Source organism: Phyllostomus hastatus, unplaced genomic scaffold (assembly GCF_019186645.2).
Source record: "Phyllostomus hastatus isolate PE091 unplaced genomic scaffold, TTU_PhHast_1.1 phas_scaffold_78, whole genome shotgun sequence".
Classification (NCBI taxonomy): Eukaryota; Metazoa; Chordata; class Mammalia; order Chiroptera; family Phyllostomidae; genus Phyllostomus; species Phyllostomus hastatus.
Genome location: NW_025334041.1, coordinates 1,751,308 through 1,770,348, shown reverse-complemented (window position 1 = coordinate 1,770,348; position 19,041 = coordinate 1,751,308). Strand labels below are relative to the sequence as shown.

The window sequence follows — 19,041 nt, the reverse complement described above, 5'->3', positions numbered from 1 at the left end:
ACGAGACCGTGTGCCCCGTGTCCCAGCCTCGCATCCGTGGACCCCCTGCACTGAGGCTGGTCCGGGGTCTGAGGTCGGCCTCAGTGCCGCCGTAAACCCCCGGCTCCGCATCTGCCCTGCAGGCCCTTGGCGCCCGGGGGCGGTCGGGAAAGGCTGGCAGAGGCAGCCGCCGGAAGCTTTGCCAGGTTCAGTGTTTCCGATGGGCCACGCTGCACACACTTAGAATCAGCTCTCGGAAAAGTGACTGTTTTCCCTTCTGATTATCACAGACCTCATGTTCAGAAACACTAACATGCTGTGCTAGCTTCAAATACGTCTGTGTGTATAAACAGGTGTGTGCCCAGGCGTACAGACTCAGGCTCTGTATGTAATGGGTATTTATACACTTACGTGGATATTTTGATTCCTTTTTTTTTGAGAAGGATTGTTGTTAGTTTCTCTTTTTTAAGTATTTTTTTAAGATTGTATTTATTTTTAGAGAGGGAAGGGAGGGAGAAAGAGAAAGAGAGAGAAACATCAATGTGCGGTTGCTGGGGGTCATGGCCTGCAACCCAGGCACGTGCCCTGACTGGGAATCGAACCTGCGATGCTTTGGTTTGCAGCCCGCGCTTAATCCACTGAGCTGCGCCAAGCAGGGCGATATTTTGATTTCTTAAACAAGACTCTGATGTCTTGTTTGCTGAGGGTTTTTCTTTACATTGAATTGTACTCGCAATACTTCTAAGCACGTTTGCTTTACAAAGTGCACAGAGGTGCCTTGCCTTCGAGTGTAGTCGGAATTCTTAGGAGGCCCCGTGTGTGTTGGTCTTGAAACGGGGCCCCTCTCCGATGTCCACTTCCTCGTGTCCTTAGGGGTCTGTCCCTCAGTGAGAGAGACTCTGAGGTCAGTTTCCTGTTCCGGGCGTGTCTGGGCCGCTGCCCTGTCTGCCGTTTCCCCACGACCCGCTGAGTCGGAGGGGGAAGGTTCAGCCCACACGAAACCTTGCCCGACCCAGTCCGGGGGCGGGGGGGGGGGGGGAGGCGGAGGGCGGGGCCGTCGGGAGGACACGCCCACAGCGTTCCCCCATCCAACCCCGCCGTGTTCCTGCAGAAGTCCGTGCGCCTGGTGGTGAACTACCTGCGGACGCAGAAGGCCGTGGTGCGCGTGAGCCCCGAGGTGCCGCTGCTCAGCATCCTCCCGGTCATCTGCGCCAAGTGCGACGTGCGCCCGGAGCACGTGGTGCTGCTCAGGGACAACGTGGCCGGCGAGGAGCTGGAGCTCTCCAAGTCCCTGAGCGAGCTGGGCATCAAGGAGCTCTACGCCTGGGACAACAAGAGAGGTGGGTGCCGCCCGGGGCCGGGCCAGGGGGCTGGTGGGAGCATCGTCCCGGTGCGCCGAGTTGCGGGTTCGACCCCCGGTCAGGGCACATGCAGGAATCAACCAGTGAGTGCATCAGTAGGTGCAGCAGCAGCAAAACGAAGGTTCTCTCTCTCTCCCAAACCGATAAATAATTTTTTTCATAAAGAAAGAGAGGGGAGCCCCTGCCCCTGAGAACACACAGGGAGCACACCAGGTCCGCCGCCCCTCAGCACGATGCCCTGCACACCAGGTGGGCAGGTAACGTGAACTTTCGGGCGACTCAGGTTTTGTCCAGACCGGGTTGAAGTGGGCAGGAGACTAGCCGAACTCGCTGTCATGCCCTGGTTGCAATTCTGCCTCTGGGCCCCCGTCCTGGGCACGCCCCTACCCCCCCGCCCCCCGTCCCCTGGGAGCTTCTGTGGGATCGGGGGAGGGACGGGAGGCACACCGGAGCCTCCCCTCTGCGGGGGCCTCCCAGAACCCGCCCGGGGACCGCGTCCTCCTGCGCTTCCCCTCCAGCGCCCTCTGGCTGCCCCTGCGTCTCAGACAGTCACCCCCAATCGCAGCCAGTGGCGAAAACACGTCCAGCCGATCCCTAGAACTGCCCAAACGACCACCCAGTCCCTCGAGACAACTCAGGGTGCCTGGTCCCCATCGGGGCTGGAGACACCTTAGTCCTCGTGAGAACACGCCGCGTGGCCGGAGGTCACAGCTAGAGCCACGGGGAGCAGCCGGCCAGCCCAGGGTTGGCACACAGACGGATACGCTGTGTGAGCAGGTGTCTCTGGCCGAGTCAGACGGCAAACTCTCTGAACAGCGGTCAGAACGTGCCCGCCCCCGCCACGTACACACACAGTTTACTGTTGTTTGACCTTGGGGTTGTTAAAGGGAGCCTCACTGAAGCGTCTAGTGTAATGAGCCGCCCTGGGCATCATTATCGGTCACCTTTGTATTTGTTCCACACACACGGGGCAGGTTGGGCTTTAGAAATATAGACATATTCAAGTTTCTTGAGTTTTCCTACAGCTTTTTAAAAAGATTCTTGTAATCGAATAATTGCTTGCTAATTATAAAACTTATTGGGAAGTCCACAATCATAGCAGAACCACGCCCTGCCCCCACACCTGCCCCCACACCTGCCCCCACACCTGCCCCTGGAGGTTCAGGAACCCAGAGGGCATTTGACATTCGAGAAAGGGTCTCAGGTCCGTTGAGTGCGAGATGCTTGTGCTGTTCGCTCCTTCGTAAGGAGCGTTCTGACACAGGAGAGCGCGGCATCTTCTCACGCAGACACAGCTGACACGGCTGTTCTCAGCCTCCGCCACGCGGGCCTGGCAATGGCGCGTCTGCCCGGTTTCGTCTGCCCGGTTTAAATCGGGTTTCTGGGAGACTTTGGGAGCAGCGCTCACTCGGCGAGACGGAGGAAAGGAACACCGTCCCACCTTGGAGCGGTTTTTAAGAGAAAGCCTTACTCAAACACGTATTTCGGCTGTGTGACAGTCACAGATCTATCTTGAAGGGTAGATGCAGAACCTATTACCGGGGAACCGTCATAGAAAACCGGCCTCTCCACTCGGGGGGCGCCGCCCAGCGAGCCCCTGGTGCCCGGAGCTGGGGGGCTGAGCGTCCCTCTGGGAAATCTCCCCCAAGCCGGGGCCCCGCGGTGACCCCCACGTGGGGAGGACGCCTGGAGCAAACACCTTGGATGCTCAGATTTGCCACCACTTCCGAGTCAGGGAAATGGCGCTGCCCACGCCCCCGGGTCCCCCCTCTGCTGCCTTGGGCACCTCCCTCCTGGGGTCCCAGCAGCCTCCCAGAGAGTAAGGGGAACACCTGGCATGGTGAGGGGGCGGGGTTCCAGCCCAGGGGGCCCACGCCCCTTTCCTCTGGGCCAGACCACGCCCTGTGCATGCAGGCTGTGAAACGTTTGATGACCGTCCCTGACGAAGGCCTCCCCGTGCCCAGAGGACAGTGCAGTGTCTGAGCAGAAAAGAGAATGTTCCACAGGCCGTCCCCCAGGAGCCCCCCTCCTGGGTCTGTGGTCCGTCCGGGTCTGCCCCCTCGCAGCCAGCAGCTGAGAGATGGGTCGTTGGGTAGTGGCTTCCTCTGCTGGAACCCCGGCCCCAGCGGCCTGCAGAGGCAGAGGACTCTGCTGCCCCCTGCTGCTGCAGTGGCGCTCAGCAGCCAGCGGCTGCCAGCGCTGGGACAGCCCCCACTGCTGGAGGGTGCGGCCGGCCAGGGGCGGCGGAAGGTCCCTCCCTGCCCACCCTCACTCTCTCCCCGCCTGCCTTTTCCAGCTCTCCTGAGCAAGACTCAGTCGGAGCCTTCCCTGAGCTGCCGAGGTACGGTGAGCCCGCGCTGCACCCCCCCCCCCCGGGCTGCGGCCTGCATGGCTGGGGGCCGGGGCGACAGATGCACGGGGACCGTGGGCCTCGGGGGTGCCTGTGTGGCAGCTCTGGGGAGGCTTGCTGGTGCACCTGAGGCTGTGGTTTGGGTTCTCAGCACTCTGGTTGGCTGAGAAAAGAACGTCCTTTGAGGGAGGATTTGCTGTGTCGTGCTGGCTGGTGGCACAGGAGGCTGCTGTGTGGAAAATGGCCCGTGGGAAGGACCCAGGGCAGAGCCCAGGCCACCTGTGTGGGAGAGGCAGCATTTCTTCTTACCTGGGCTTACCTGGGCTCACCTGTACTCATCTGTACTCATCTGTGCTTACCTGCACTCATCCGTGCTCACCTGTACTCACCTGTGCTTACCTGTACCTATCTGTGCTCACCTGTACTCACTTGTGCTTACCTGTACTCACCTGTGCTCACCTGTGCTTACCTGTACCTATCTGTGCTCACCTGTACTCACCTGTGCTTACCTGTACTCACTTGCACTCACTTGCACTCGCCTGTGCTTGCCTATCTTTGGGATTCATCCTGCCTGCTGCAGAATGTAGGCCAGCGTGGTTTGTGACATTTAGCCTTTGCTGTCCTAGATAAGTATGCAAATGATGAGTCTGGATTTTGCATTTATTATGATACCTATTTCTTATAAACTGTGCATATGTACTTAGATACATAGATATTTGCACACACACACAGGCACACACACATATGTATTCATATTTTAATGAAATGTTTGGTGCATGCACACACACAGGAAGGTCGTGAAAATCCCAGTGAGGTTTTACATTGCACAAAACCTTCTGTCCTCGTGAAAGTGTCAAGCACTAGGTTTCGTTTCTAGAAAAAGAGACGAATGCAGGACACTCGGCGCTGGCCCGGCACCAGTGTGGGGCATGGCGCCGGGCAGCGGTGCCCTCCTGGGGGGGGGGGCGGTGGCCGGCCGCTGTCGCTGTCCCAGGGGAGCCACCAGGGGCTCGATCTGGTGGCCGTTGTCTGACCCCCGTGTCATTTTCGGGAGGTGTCCCAGCCCGAGTGCCAGGAGCGTGCTCCCCTGTGCTCGCCTGTGGGGCACCGCAGGGTCACGCATCCGCCCCACCCGTGTCCCACACGGCCAATCGGTGTGGACAGAGGCCGGGCTCACCCGCGCACACCCTCGCTCGCAGTGGCTGACGCCCAGCCGTACCCTGCGGTGCAGCGCACTCTCCTTTCACCTTCCCAGCCGTGTGCCCTCGGGGCTTCGATGTGATTCACTGTGAGATCTGCGTGCACACGTGCGTGCACACGTGGGCACACGCGGGTGCCCGCCCGCCGGTGTGGACGTCTGTGATGTGAGGCTGCGGACGGCTCGGCCCCGCCCAGCGCCCCAGCGCTCGAGACTGAACCCGAGCCTTTGCTGCCCGCGGAGTGATCTCATGCGTGACCCGGTGCGCCCCGGGCTGCGCCGTGGGGCGGCGGCGTTGGTGCGCACGCCGCTGTGTCACCGACACGCCGACCTCGGGTCCGTGTCCGACTGGACCGTCGAGTGCTGGCCGGCGCCCAGGAACGGGACTGGCGTCTCCGTGGCAGACTCTGCCCCTCCCCGCCCCGATGCCCCCTCCCCACCCCGCGGCCCGGCGGCCCGCAGCGGGCAGCGGTGTGGGGGTGTCCTGTGTCGGTCCCTCGGGGACACCCACATTTCCTCCTCCCGCCATGTCCTCGTGGCTCAGGGGAGAAGACGGGACGAGTTGGTGGCACAAGCCTGGGCTGGCCCCCGGTGTGTCCGCACCAGCGCGTGATGCCGGTCCGCCGGCGCGTGGCCCTGGGGTGCGGCAGGTTTGGGTGTCCGTCCCCCCACCCCCCGTCTGCAGGCGGGGACGCCGAGGCCCAGGGCGCTGGGGCGGGCTGCCGGGGCGGCCCTCACTGCGGTGCCCACCCCCTCCACGCCCCCGGCCCTCAGCGCTGCCTGTGCCCCTGACGCATCCCTGGGGGTGCGCTCGTTGGACGCCCAATGCTGGGCCCAGCCCCGAAGTTTCTGACTCCGGGACCAGGCCCGGGCCCAGTTCCTGGGCTGCGGACACTGCGGGCCCCTCCCGTCCCGGGAACCACAGGCCTCAGCTGAGCGGTCACCTGTCTGACAGGGCTGCACGTCCCCGTGGGCGGCACAGGGGTGCCTGGTGCGAGGTCCTGCTGGCCTCCAGCGCAGGGGACCTACCGGGGACATTGCAACAGCTGCCTGTGGGGCCAGGTGGGGGCCGCGGACTCTGGAACTCTCATGACGGCCTAACCCCTGTGCTGTGCCCCTGCAGCCAATGCAGAACAGTGCTGAATGCCAGCTGCACTTGAAAAATGAAAAATTAATAGTGAACAACCCCCAGTAATGTAATAGTGAAACTGTGATAAAAAAAAATAGAATCCTGATGAAGAAGAAGGTTGAGCATTTAGAGCTCAAGAATTAAAAAAAAAAAAAAAAAAAACAGAAGAGGAAATGCGCCCCCTAGAGGCTGTCGTTAGGAAGGAAAACAGGCTGGCCAGGCTGACGGAGGAAATCTGGATGTGTGACTGCACCCTGAGAAATACCGCCCCTGAGCCCACTAGAGAGCGTGAGACCCTGTAACGATTTCATGAATGGGAACTGGGGGCTTTGGGGGGCTCCACATGCTTTCAAAGAAACAGTTGGTGGTTTTACTCTCTAGTAAGAACTAAAAGTGTAAGAGTAGAGAACATATTTTTTGAGATTTTAACCGGAAGGGCTTAATCTCTCACGCTGAAAAATAACTTGGTGCTTTTTGCCCCCAGAGCCCTTCAGAAAAGCGTCCCTTGGCAACGACGAGACAGATAAGGAGAAGAAAAAGTTCCTCGGATTCTTCAAAGTCAGTAAAAGAAACCACAGCAACAAGGTAGCGGTCACTGCGTGAACATGCTCTCTGGGGGTGTTCGGGCTCTAGCCCCCCTGGACGGTCGGGGTGCCTTCGGGCAAAGGGGGGCTCGTCAGTGTGCACCGCGGTGACGGAGCCTCCTTCTGCGTGTGGACCCCGAAGCCGTTCTCGGGGCGAAGGGGTGTCGCTCACCAGCGGCCCCTGCGCCTTGTGCCCGGGGCTGGGGCTCAGGGAAGCTGCTCCCACGCAGGAGTGGGAGTGGGCGGAGGGTGGGGGCTGGGTAGCGCGTCACAGCCCGGATCCCCGCCGCCGACGAACCCAAGTGTCAGAGGGAGCCCGCAACGCCCGCCTGCTTGTGCTCACGCCTCGTGAGACTGCGTGCTGGAGGCCGGCCCCGGACTCCCTGTGCTCCTGGCCGGGGGACCCCGGGAGACGCCGCGGTGGCGGAGCCCGCCCGTGGTTACGGGGACTGCCCTTCTCCTTCGGTCCGTCTCGGACTGGCTCGGAGAGTCTTCCTTTCGCAGGCGCCTCATCTGGGCCTTTCCCTCACGTTAGTGTGGTGTCAGTTCTCTCCGACATCGTCCGTCCGTTCATGTCCTTATTGGCTTGTTGGTGGCTGCTGCTGGGGGATTCAGGTCTTCCTTCCTCGTCTCTCTCCATTTCCATCGTTCGAGATGCCGCACTCAGTGCACTCTCAGTCCGCCTCTGCGGACACCTGGGGGGAGCGGTCGGTCGCCCCCCCCCCCGTCACGGGGGAGGAGCCCGGAGTCCCCGCCACGCCCTGAGCCAACCCCCACTCTGTCAGGGCCCTCACTTACCCCTCCCCCACGCTGCAGGTTCCGGGACAAGCCCCTTCCCCCTCGGGAGGGTCTGCAGTAAACAGTTATTGTAATGATTTCTGAAATCCCGTGATGCCTGACAGCGTGCACACGTGTCGGAGCACAGAACACGGAGAGCATCCAGGCATCTAAGCTGAAGGAGCCTTCACTGTCTCTCCTGGAAGGAAATAAGTGTGTGTGTGCGTGTGTGTGTCTGTGTGTGTCTGTGTGTGTGTGTGTGTGAGGTCTCAGCAGAGACTATACTGAGAGGGGTTGCACTTTGGTTGGAGTAGATGAGAGCAGATACCCTTTCTTGTTTTAAAACTTTGGTGCTTTGATGTTTTTAAAACACGGTAAGTCGGTGCCACTTTGACATTTGTTCTGCCGGCCCAGTGGTTCCCAGAGCACCTCAGCCCCTCAAGACAGTGCCTTCCCGGGTCACGTCCCCAAAGATGCTTACTGGGAGGTCAGGTGGGGCCCCGGAGCCGGTTTTCCCACCGAACCAGGCAACTCTGAGCTCCTGGTGCACACACCTGGTCGGTTATGCCTGTGTGCACCCACGCGACGCTCAGCAAGATGCTGAACTGAGTGTAAAACTCACCAACGCTGCAGCCCCAGCCAACCAGCGGGTTCGCCCCAGCTCCCTCTGTCACTCGGGTGCACCGCCGCCCCGCGTCACCTGTTTTCTGAGCCAAGGGAAAGGAGCCTCAGCACCTTGAGTTGGGGGGGTCAGAGCTCTGGGCTCCAGCCAGCGAGCCTTTGAGGGCGGCTTCCAGGGTCACAAGCGAAGGACGTGGCCGTGGACTAAAAGTACGTAGGCCACGCGGCCACGTGGGCAGCGCGCCTGAGCGTTTGCCGAGGGAGAGGCGGTGGTTCGTGCCCGCTCTCCCCTGGAGGTGACGTGTGCTGTGCCCCTCTTCCAGGCGGAGCCCCCCGGGCTGGCGGGAGCGGACAGCGACGAGGACACCTCGCGGCCGGCGCCCGGCCAGGGCTCGAACGTGAGTACCGCGCCGCGGCGCCCCTCGCGAGCGGGCAGGGCTGTGCCATGGCTTGCATGGCCTCCCACAGAGTGGAGGCATGGGTTCCTCTGGTCGTATGGGGGGGTTGGGGGTGTCTGCTTTGTTCTGAGCCCAGGGAAGCACACGTTGCATCTGGCTTCACGTTCTGCGGCCGGTGCCGCCTTGGCCGACGTGGGGGGGTGTCCTAGTTTCTACCGCCCCCCCCCCCCCCCAGCACCCGGCAGCCTGACCGACCTCACTTACGCTCGCCCGGCCGAGCGCTGTCCGTGACCCGGCCCGGCCGCCGGCTCTGCAGACACACCGCGCCAGGCCCGGGTCCGCCGGCCCCCAAGCTCCGCAGCCACCCCCCTCCGCGGTGCTGTCATCACCCCGCCTGGGCCCTCACCCCTCCACGCTGGCCTACGGAAAGGTCCTTCTTGGTTTTAAATTCTTGGAAGGACATAATTGACAGCCTCTGACAGATACTGGCCTTTACAGTGTATCTGACGAACGTTTGGTTCTCGCCATCGCTCTTTGCGTGTGGCAGAGACCAGCTCGTCTAGAACGTGAGGCGTTTTCACGACTGTTCTTTCTCTGGGCTTCCCATCTGCACGCCAGCCGCCGTGTAACCCCCTCCTCCGCTCAGGATGGTTTCATGCCTGAAACTTTTTTTATCAACGCGTGCAGTGATAAAAAAAATTGAAATGAAATGGGATAGAAAATGTAAATGTCTCTCTCAATTACATTTTTAATTTTGTGTGATCGTATAAAGCGAATTCCGTAATTTTAGCGGCCCCAGCCCCAAGCGGACGCTGAGGAGCCGGAAAGTGCGTTGAGCCAGCTCGGCCACCAGAGGGCAGTATCTTCACAGGCACAGGGAGTCGGGCCACTCCACCATCCGCCCTGGAGAAGAACCTGCTAAAATTCGTTGTTGTTCTTAAAGTGCTCGCAGTGAATAACAGAAAAGTGTCCTGAGGGCCGAGCCGCATGTTTGTGCTGCAGAGCTGATTTTTATTACAAATCAGTACTGACGAGGCATTTTAAAAGTGGAGCTTGGACCTTCCTCAAGTGCTTCATGCCCAAGCTCACAAAGTCAGTGGGAGACGGAAGGTCGTCAGAGCAGGTGCCGGCAGCCCGGCGGAGCCCCTGGCCGCCCCGGCCTGCACAGAGCCGGGCTCCTCCCTCGGGCAGCCCCTGCCGCCCACAGTCGGCTCCGGCGCGCAGGGCTGCTGGTCTTTACAGCTGAGTGTCTCCTGGGAACTGGGGACAGGGCGGGTCTGTTTCCCCCCGGGGCAGCGCCTCGTGGAGCTGCCTGCCCTCTGCCCGGGACTCCTTGCTCCTCTTCTCCGGCGTCGTGAACAGTAGGGGGGCCCTCGGCCCCCAAAGCCCTTTCCCACTGGGGTGGGGGGATTCCTTATGCAACAGACTTCAAAGGTGTCGGGGAATCGAAACCAAACCGTGGGAAGGAACTCGGAGCCCAAACTGTGGTTCAGAGACATGATGCTTGGGTGCTTTGCACACCTGTTTGCCCATCGAACGTAGTTTTGAGAGTCTCCATGTCACACACTCTGTCGTGCGATTCTGGGAACTGTCAAAGAGGGTTTTATTTTTAGAGCTTCAGCGAGGTGTCTTTTTCCCAAAGCACTCAATTCTTAGAGTAAGCGTGTCACTTAGGTACATAGGTATGTGGGTAGGAAGGTCGGTAGATAGGTAGGTCGGTGAGTAAGTAGGTAGGAAGATAGGTGGGAAGGTAGGAAGGTAGGTACATAGGTAAGTAGGTAGGTAGGTAGGCAGATAAGTAGGTTCGTAGGTCCATAAGTAGGTATGTAGGTAGAAAGGTAGGAAGGTAGGTGGGTATGTGGGAAGGTAAAAAGTTAGGTAACTAAGTAGGTACATAGTTAAGTAGGTAGGTACATAGGTAGGAAGATAGGCAAGTAGGTGGGAAGGTAGGTAGGTAGGAAAGTAGGTACATAGGTAAGTAGGTAGGTAGGTTCGTAGGTCCATAGGTAGGAAGGTAGGTGGGTAGGTAGGTAGGAAGGTAGGTAGGTAGGTGGGTAGGAAGGTAGGTGGGTGGGTGGGTAGGAAGGTAGGTGGGTGGGTGGGTAGGAAGGTAGGTAGGTAGGTGGGTAGGAAGGTAGGTGGGTGGGTGGGTAGGAAGGTAGGTGGGTGGGTGGGTAGGAAGGTAGGTGGGTGGGTGGGTAGGAAGGTAGGTGGGTGGGTGGGTGGACAGCAGAGGAGGGGGCGGTGACAAGCCACACAGGGGCCCACTGTCACGGAGGCTCTGCTGTGGGAGATGCAGGTTTGGGGGGCGCCGTGGATACAGAGGGGTGGGCCACACCCCAAATGCAGGAGAGAGGCATGGGGAGCCCCTGGTGGGCGCCACTCTGACCCCTGGGGCCTGGGCCTCTGGGTCTTGTGAGAATGCAGATGCAGGGCCCTGGGGCGGGGCCCGGACTGCACTTCTGGGGAGATCCCAGGTGAGGCCGCGGGAGCCACGGCGGGCGCACCGCTGCAGCCCGGAGGCAGACAGACCCAGAGACGCCCTCGGCACGAGGGGGGCAGCGGCCTGGGCAGGACAGCGAGGAGGGTCCGGGCTGGGCAGGCTCAGCTGGACCCAGCCTGCGATCAGCCCTGGGGGTGGCTGGTCGTGCCTGGGACGGGGACGCCTCCAGCGGCGGGGACATCCCGGCCACGCAGGGTTTTCCTGATCCTCATCCGTGGTGTGTGCGTGTGTGTGTGGGTGGGTGTGCATGTATGTGCCTGCGTGTCGGGGCAGTTTTTAGTGACTGGAAACGTGTACGTCCAGAAGGAGGCCACAAACGACTCACTGGTTCCCCACCTTTCTTGCTGTCACCTCCATCCCGGGTGACAAGGGCCAGGGCTCCCTGTGCACCTCATGGCCAGAGACGTGCCCCCCCTCCCCTCCCCCCGGCCGAGGGTGTCTGCTGCCCCGGGTGACAGAGCGCGGGTCTGTAATTACACCCCAGGAGTCACTCTTCCAAATGATGGCCTTCGACAAAGTCCCACTCGGGGACGCGGCCGGCGGCCAGCTGACCCCCGGGGAGCCTGGCGTCTCCTTGCGGAGGAGACGCCGAGAGCGGTTCCGGCCAGGCCACCCGAGAGCTCAGCGCCCCGCTGCGGGCCGAGGGGCTGTGGTGCGTTCGGGCGGGAGCTGCTGTGAGGGCGTTCCCGGGGGATGAGAGAGGAAGGAAAACCAGGATCAGGGAAAAGGTAAAGGGACAATAGTTTCACCTCCGTGGCTCAGAAACGTGTGTATGCGATGTGATGTGTGTCTGTCAGTTTGTTGGTTGAACTACAAGAACACGTGTTTCGTGGCATGTCCTCCGTGGGCTGTCCGTGGTGCTGGTCTTCCCTCAGCAGAATGGATTTCTGTCTTCCGTCGTCTGCACGGCGTTTGAGGCTCGTAGCGGGAAATCGGGCAAACCGTGGGGGCCGGGGACGGGGGAGCTCACTCCCGTGGGAAGGTCTGGATGCACAGAGAAAGACCACGAGTCTCACCTGCATCTGGCTTGTCCTGACACGCCCTCCCCGGTGTGGCGTGAGCTCCATGTGGGCGCACGGAGAGGGGCCGACGGGACTGTTGCCACTGCCGACGCTGACGACCCAGGCCCGAGTCCGGTGTCGTTCTGGCGGGACCGGGCGCAGAGGCGAAGCCGCTCACGCCCTGCGACGGCGAGTGTGCTAACGAGAGGTTCCGGCCGAGGCAGCTCCGTAAAACGGCAGACAGCCCGTGAACGGACCTGGAGTGGGGGACTCCCGAGGCCCAGGGAGGGGAGGGAAGGAACCTGGGGGCCCACCTGTCACCTGGACACTCAGGTGGTGGGGTGGGAGCGGGGGGATCTCCAACAAGCCACAGCCTTTCCTGCTCACGCAGAGCCCTTGATGTAGTTTGACTTGAACTTCACACGGTCCCGTCATTTTCGGTTCTGTCTCGGCAATTACCGGGGCACGGCCCCAACAACCCAGCCCGGAATGTGCTTCCCCCAGCTTTTCAGTGTTGCTGTCATAGGTCCTATTATTTGTATTACATTTTATTTCAGCCCTTCCCGTAATGCTTCTCACATCCTTACAATGTGCAGGTAGATGAAACTCCTCCTCACGTGTGCAGGAGGACGCAGGACTTGGGAGAGGAGTGTACTTTGTCCTGAGACCACACGAGGTGTGACTTAGAGGTGGCCGTCACCGCAGCGTGGGCACAGCTAACGTGTGGACACAGGCCACCGGTGGGCAGGTGCAGGGGCCAGCCCCTTTCTGCGCCCGGGGAGGTGGCGCTCGTCCCGCTGACGAGGGAGCCGCGGCACGTCCCCACTACTGTGTGCTGGGCCGGTGGCCCTTCAGCTTGTGTTTTCGGGGGGTCGCTCCCTTGATTCTTTGACAAGCCATTAAGAAAAGCGCTGAACTCTTTCAGCAGCGGGCAGCGTGGTGCAAGGAGAGGCAGGACTCACACAGGGTCCCGGATGGCCGGAGGTTTAGTCCCAGGAGCCCCCCAGCCCCCCTCCCCCGGGCCCTGGTTCCCTCCCTACTGAGAAAACCAAGTTAAAATGTGCCCATCCACGGCAGTCAGAGCGTGCACGCGATGTGCAGTCAGTTTGATGGAGAAAAATAACTTTTGGGGAAGCACATGGGAAAACATTTCAGTTTCCGTGTTTTATATTTACATTCATTTCCATTTGTAATGGTGATAGATTTAAATTTCCCACCCTTGGGGGCAATAACCGTTGAAAAGTCTCCTATGCCGATCACGTCCGTGGAACACAGTAATTATTGAAAATGATTATTTCAGAGATTGCATGCCAACGAAAGTCTAAAACAGACGTGTTACAAATGAAAAGGAAACTCTGAAACCGTGCCGCCCTAGCAGTGTCCGACCTCACTTTGGAGAGCCTGTGCTGAGTGCACTCTCCATGGTGCTGTCGACCAGCCCGAGGGCGGCCCAGATGGTCCCCGGGACCCTTAGCAGCCTCCGGTCCGAGTCCCTCCCCGGCCACGTCCGGAGGCCGCGCAGACCTGGTAGACTGGCTCACGTGGCTGGTGCTCACAACGTCCTCCTTGCCAGCGTGGACAGTTTGAGAGATGGGGGCACCATCACGCCCCACCCTTGCTTCTTGGGGGTCGGTTTGTCTTGAACAGAAGGGTTGCAAGCACAGCACGTCCCATTTGTCTCCAGAAGCATGTTCCGCGGGAGTCTTGCTCTCTCCCCCCACCCATCATGGACAGGGCTCCCTCCCCAGGCCACATGGCACGGTGCATGCCTGTGTGGCTGGGTGGTGTGTGTGAGAGCACACGGGTGGCTGTGTGCTCCCGTGGAAGAGCAACGCTCACCTCGGCCCCCAACACAAGCCGTCCCCGCATGAGGTCCTGCCCGTGTGCGCCTGGCGGGGGGGTGGGGCTGCCCAGGAGAACCGAGGGCAGTGCCCCCCCCTCAAGGAGGGGAAAGGCCGGGACGTCAGCATGCCACAAAGGCAGGGGTGCTGCGGAATCCAGCCTGACCTCCGGGCACAGCCTGGGAAGTGCTTTCAAGGGCCGTTGTGCACAGACCTTCAGAGACCGCGCAGGGCACTCGAGGGGCAGAGCGGGCGTCAGGCGGCCGAGCTGCGGGCAAGGGGACCTGGACATCCCGGGTCCAGACAGGGTGCGGGGAAGAGAAGCAGTCAGCGTCGGGGCTGGGGAGCGCAGTGTCGAGATCGGGGTGCTCACGGGGCCCTGCGGAGGGCCCGGGGGACTTCCGAGACAGCCATGCTGGAGAGCGTGGTGTGCGCCCCTCCCCGGGTTTCACACGCCTGGACGAACCTTGGCATCTTCCGTCCGCCTCCCCGTGTGGGGGGCGGCGGGGTGTGAGCCAGCCCCCACCCAGGGAAACCGCGGCACCCCTCCAGACCCTGGCGGCCCCCCCTCTGGCCCCTGGTCTGTTCGGCAGCCCCGAGGTCTGCCTCCTTGGGTCCTCACGGCTGCCCCGGAGGTGGGCGGAAGGCAGAGCGTCCGACCGAGGCCACCGTGCAGTGACCGGTCCACCCGGTCACGGGCCTGCTGGCTGCAGAACTCACGGCTGGGACAAACATGTGTGCTTTTTCTTTCCTCGTTTCTGTGGGAGCCCAGGTGGGCATGGGTGAATTTCCCAGGTGTCCACCCACGTCCTGCAGATCCGCACCTGCTTCCTTCGGGAGCCTGCAGTTGGTGAACGAGGTGCCGGACCCCCGGCTGCCCGGCGTTTCCCAAGGGAGCACGACCTGGCGTGCCCAGCCACCTGCGGGGCCCTGCTGGACAGGACAGGATGGCGGGGCGCGGCGGAGAGGGGGTGCACGGGGTCGGGTGGGGCTCGGTCCCGTTTTCCATCTGAAACTGGGGTGCCGGTTCTTCCAGCGCCCCTTCTGCACGGGCCCTTCCTCTCGCCAGGCAGGTCCTCATGGGAGAGTCTCAGAGGTAAAAGTCCGCTGTGCTGTTCATGACCAAGAACACGTGCGGTGCTGGTCTTTCTCGGGCTGACTCATGCCGCCGGGCACCGTGCCCCCGAGGGCCACCCCGGTTGCGGCGAGTGCTGAGATTCCACTCTTTTTTACGGCCAAGTCGTGTTCCGTTGTGCAAAGGTGTCGCAGCTCTGGCATCCCCTCGCCTGCCGAGGGGCCCTGGGCTGCTTCCCAGCCTCACAGCAGGCGTCTGTCGTGTCACATCTTCCCGGACAGTTTTCCTGCAGAAGCGAGAATGCGAGCCCTGCCCAGGCTGGCCACGCCCACCCGCCCGCCCGTGCACCGACTGGGCGGAGCTTCGCGGAGAGAGGGCGTGCCCAGTGACCACCTGTGTCTGTCTCTCCCCCTGCAGGGCTGTCTGACCACGCCCAGCTCCCCGTCCGTGAACTCCCGCTCCGGCACGCTGGGCCCGTCCCTCTCGCTGAGCAACATCTCCGGCGTGTCCGTCCGGTCGGACCTGAAGAAGCGCCGCGCCCCGCCCCCTCCGGCCCTGCCCGGGGCGGCACCTCCAGTGCACGACAAGGCCTCGGAGAAGGTAAGGGGAGGGCAGCTCTGGGGACAAGTGCTTGCTTTGTTTTTTTCAACGCGCGCATCAAGATGTTTTTCACTGTCCTGTAACTTCAAGGGGTGTCTGATGTTTTCATGGTGCGTCTTTTTTTTAAATATTGTGCTATTTTTATTTGTATTTATTTTTTAAGATTTTATTTATTTATTTTTTAGAGAGGGAAGGGAGGGAGAAAGAGAGAGAGAGAAACATCAATGTGCGGTTGCTGGGGGTCATGGCCTGCAACCCAGGCATGTGCCCTGACTGGGAATCGAACCTGCGACACTTTGGTTTGCAACCTGCGCTCAATCCACTGAGCTACGCCAGCCAGGGCCCTCATGATGCGTTTTTTTATTATGTATTGGTTTCAGGCGTACGGCGTAGTGGTTAGACAATCGAATACTTTAGATAGCGTTCCCTTCGATATTCCCAGCGGCCACCTGGCCTCCCACGTGGTTATGATGACATCACTGACTGTGTCCCCTGTGCTGTCCTGGACATCCCTGTGACCATCTTGTAACTACAGTGTGGCTTCTCAGCCCCCGCACCTCTTCCCTCCAGCGCCCACCCCCTCCCCCCCCACCCGCAGCTGTCAGTCTGTTCTCCGTGTCTGTGAGTCTGTTTCCGTTCTGTTCGTTCATTTATTTGTTCTTTAGATTCCATGTATAAGTGAGGTCATATGGGGTTTGTTCTTCTCTGGTCAACTTAGTTCGCTGTATTATAACACCCTCTGGGTCCATCCATGCTATCAGAAAGGGTAAAATTTTATTCTTTTTCATGGCCAATTAATATTCCATTATATATGCGTCATACAATTCTTTTTATCCACCCATCTATGGATGGACACTCGGGCTGCTTCCAAATCTTGGCGATTGTAAATAACGCTGCAATGACTATAGGGGTGCATAGATTCTTTGAAATCAACATTTCAGATCTCTTTGGATGTACTCCCAGGAGTGGAATCCCTGGGTCATAAAGCAGTTCCATTTTTAATCTTTTGGAGTGACTCCATCCTGCTGTCCACAGCGGCTGTGCCAGTCTGCACTCCTACCACCGGTGCACGAGGGTTCCCCTTCTCCACATCCTCGCCAGCACTTGTTGTCTGTGGGCTTACTGATGGTGGCCGTTCCGACAGGTGGGGGGTGATAGCTCAGTGTGGTCTTAACTCGCACCTCTCTGATGGTCAGTGGCCTTGCACATCTTCTCATGTGCCTGTCGGCCCTCTCTCTGTCCTCTTTGGAGAGGTGTCTATTCAGGCCCTTTGCCCGTTTTTTAATTGGGCTGTTGTTTCTTTGGCGCTGAGTGGCCTGAATTCTTTATAAATTTCGGATATAATAAATCCCTTATCAGAGGTATCACTGGCGAATATGTTCTCCCACTTAGGAGCTTGTCTCTTCACTTTGTGGGTGGTTTCCTCTGCTGTGCAAAACCTTTTCAGTTTGATGCCTCCACCTTTGTTTATCCTTCTTTTGCTTCCCTTGCCCGAGGAGGCACGGCAGACAAAATGCCGCTCTGTCAATGAACCGGCGAATTCCTGGACCTCCGCCGGGCGCGCCGCAGTCGTGCCAGGCTGTGGCTTTGGCGAGGAGAGTGTTGAGGATGCATGTTTAGGCTTTACCTGGAGTTGACGGTGAGATGCCGCCCTGCGTTGGTTACGGGAGGCAGGAAACTAGCTTTGTGCCAACCGTCCTTCCAGTCCTGTGCTTGTTGGTCAACGTCATGTTATTTTTAGCATTGACATTCTGGGCATCGTCGTGATTGCTTCCTGGGGAAATGGCACAGGCAGGACAAGGTGAGACACCTGGACTTGGAGAGACGGGGCGGGGGTGGGGGGGCACGCCCTATACTTTGGATGCCCCAGCGGCCGAGTCACAGCCAGGCGGAAACGCGTGTGCCTTGCGTTGCTCTGTGTGATGTCACAGTTGCCTGGGGAGCCGCCTTTTCCAGGGCGGCCTCCAGCGCCGGGGGCTGTCAGTACCTGTGGGCCAGAGGCACCTGTGTCTCCGTTCTTCCCTTCACCTGCCTGCCGGGGCCTGAAGGTAACCTGACTCGGAATATCAAACCCTCACTTTTCTGGGGTGCGGGGGCACTCTTGGACAGTGACTCCTTCTTTCGTGGCTGGGAACGTGACAGGGTAAAAGACAGACACATTTTTTATGTTCCAGCTCTCCCTCCGTCGGGTGGGCATGGCCAGGGCGGGGCCAGGCTCCTGGCTGGTTAGAGGCCGGGTTCTCCGGGCACGCGGAGCGGCGTGTGCCCGGCAGCAGGCCCGCGGGCCTCCAAGGCTTCGGGCCGACCTGCAGCGCAGAGATAAGGCCGCCGCGTGCTCTGGAAGCTGAGACGGTTCCGGGGCCCTGCGCCCCGCTTCCTGGGGAGGTGTCGGGCACGCACTTGAGGCGCGTTTACAGGGGACGGACGCGGGGAAACCCCCTCGCTGGCCGGGGAAACACCTCTTGCATCCGGAGAAGGCGCCGTCTTTCCCGGATTTCGATGTGCTTGGTCAGGGTGCACAAAGCGTGCCCGAGGGGGAAAGAGCTCAGGAAGTAGGAGACCGAGGGTTCCGAATGGAAGACAAGCAGCGCGCCGCCCCGCGGAGGGAGCGGCGTTCCCCTCAGGCACGGGCGGCGGCGTCTTCACTGCAGTCGGCCTTGCTGGGCACGGATCGCCCGGGGAGGCTGGCCCACGGGACCGTCTCCTCCTTCAGGCGTATGCGTGGCATATGGGTTCGCTTTAAGCATGTGCTATGAACATGTGTTTTTTTTCTTTTTTAAATGAAAGCTATGTTGCTGTTTACTAATTTCCGGGAAAGGAACCCAAAATGTGTTGTCGTCACTGTCGGGGAAGAACGTCAGTTCCTTCTTCTTGAACTTCCTTCCCTGTGAAGATAAGGCGTCTGTTTGGGGAGCCTTATTTCTGTGCCATGGCTACCAACACCAGTACCCTGAGCGAGAAGAGAAGGGTGGTTTTGAAGGGCATGGCGGCTTTATAAGAAAATGAGCATGCCTGTACTAAAGTCTTTCTTCTTATCACCTAGTATTAAAAATCCAGCATTTGCTTATTCAGGTCATCTAGGAGGAATCATTTCAGCCATCTTCCAGTTCATCTCAAACTTTTTAAGAAAGGTCATCTTTGTATCAGCATCGGTTACCTGATTATATACTCATATTTGGTCATTAGTGTTTGTTATTTTTTTCATCCTCACCCAAAGATACAGTTACTGCTTTTAGAGAGAGAGGAAGGGAAAGAAACAGAGAAGAACATCACTGTGAGAGAGAAACACGGGTGGGCGGCCTCCCGCCCGCGTCCCACCCGGGGATCAAACCCGCAGCCTTTTGGTGAAGAGGCCGAGGCTCCAACCAGCAGAGCCACCCGGCCAGGGGTGCGTTTGTGTTATTTCTCAAAGCGCTTTCCAAAGACCTGCTCCGGTGAGAGACGTGAGTGCTGCCCTCGGTGGGGTGCGGGCGGGGGACGGGCAAGCCCGTCGGCCAAGGACCAGACCAAACAGGCGGCAGGACCGGCGGTCTCTCAGGAGGCGGCACCAGCCTCCATGCCAGCCGCCCCCCCTCTCTTCCCAGGGCCTGGGGTGCAGTTTCAACCATGTGGGACATTCAGCCG

The 19,041-nt window shown here is 59.9% G+C and overlaps 1 protein-coding gene across 5 annotated transcripts in view; it reads left to right on the top strand.

Annotated features, from left to right (window-relative positions):
- Positions 1-19,041, top strand: part of COBL (cordon-bleu WH2 repeat protein) — a 114,855-nt gene that overhangs the window by 47,639 nt on the left and 48,175 nt on the right. For 3 of the 5 annotated variants that reach the window (XM_045826911.1, XM_045826910.1, XM_045826907.1), the window contains exons 4-8: positions 1,091-1,319; positions 3,637-3,681; positions 6,502-6,602; positions 8,323-8,397; positions 15,235-15,417. In XM_045826911.1, the coding sequence (XP_045682867.1) occupies positions 1,091-1,319; positions 3,637-3,681; positions 6,502-6,602; positions 8,323-8,397; positions 15,235-15,417 (633 nt within the window). The remainder of the gene's footprint in view (positions 1-1,090; positions 1,320-3,636; positions 3,682-6,501; positions 6,603-8,322; positions 8,398-15,234; positions 15,418-19,041) is intronic. The other 2 variants (XM_045826912.1, XM_045826909.1) reach the window with 1 other exon arrangement.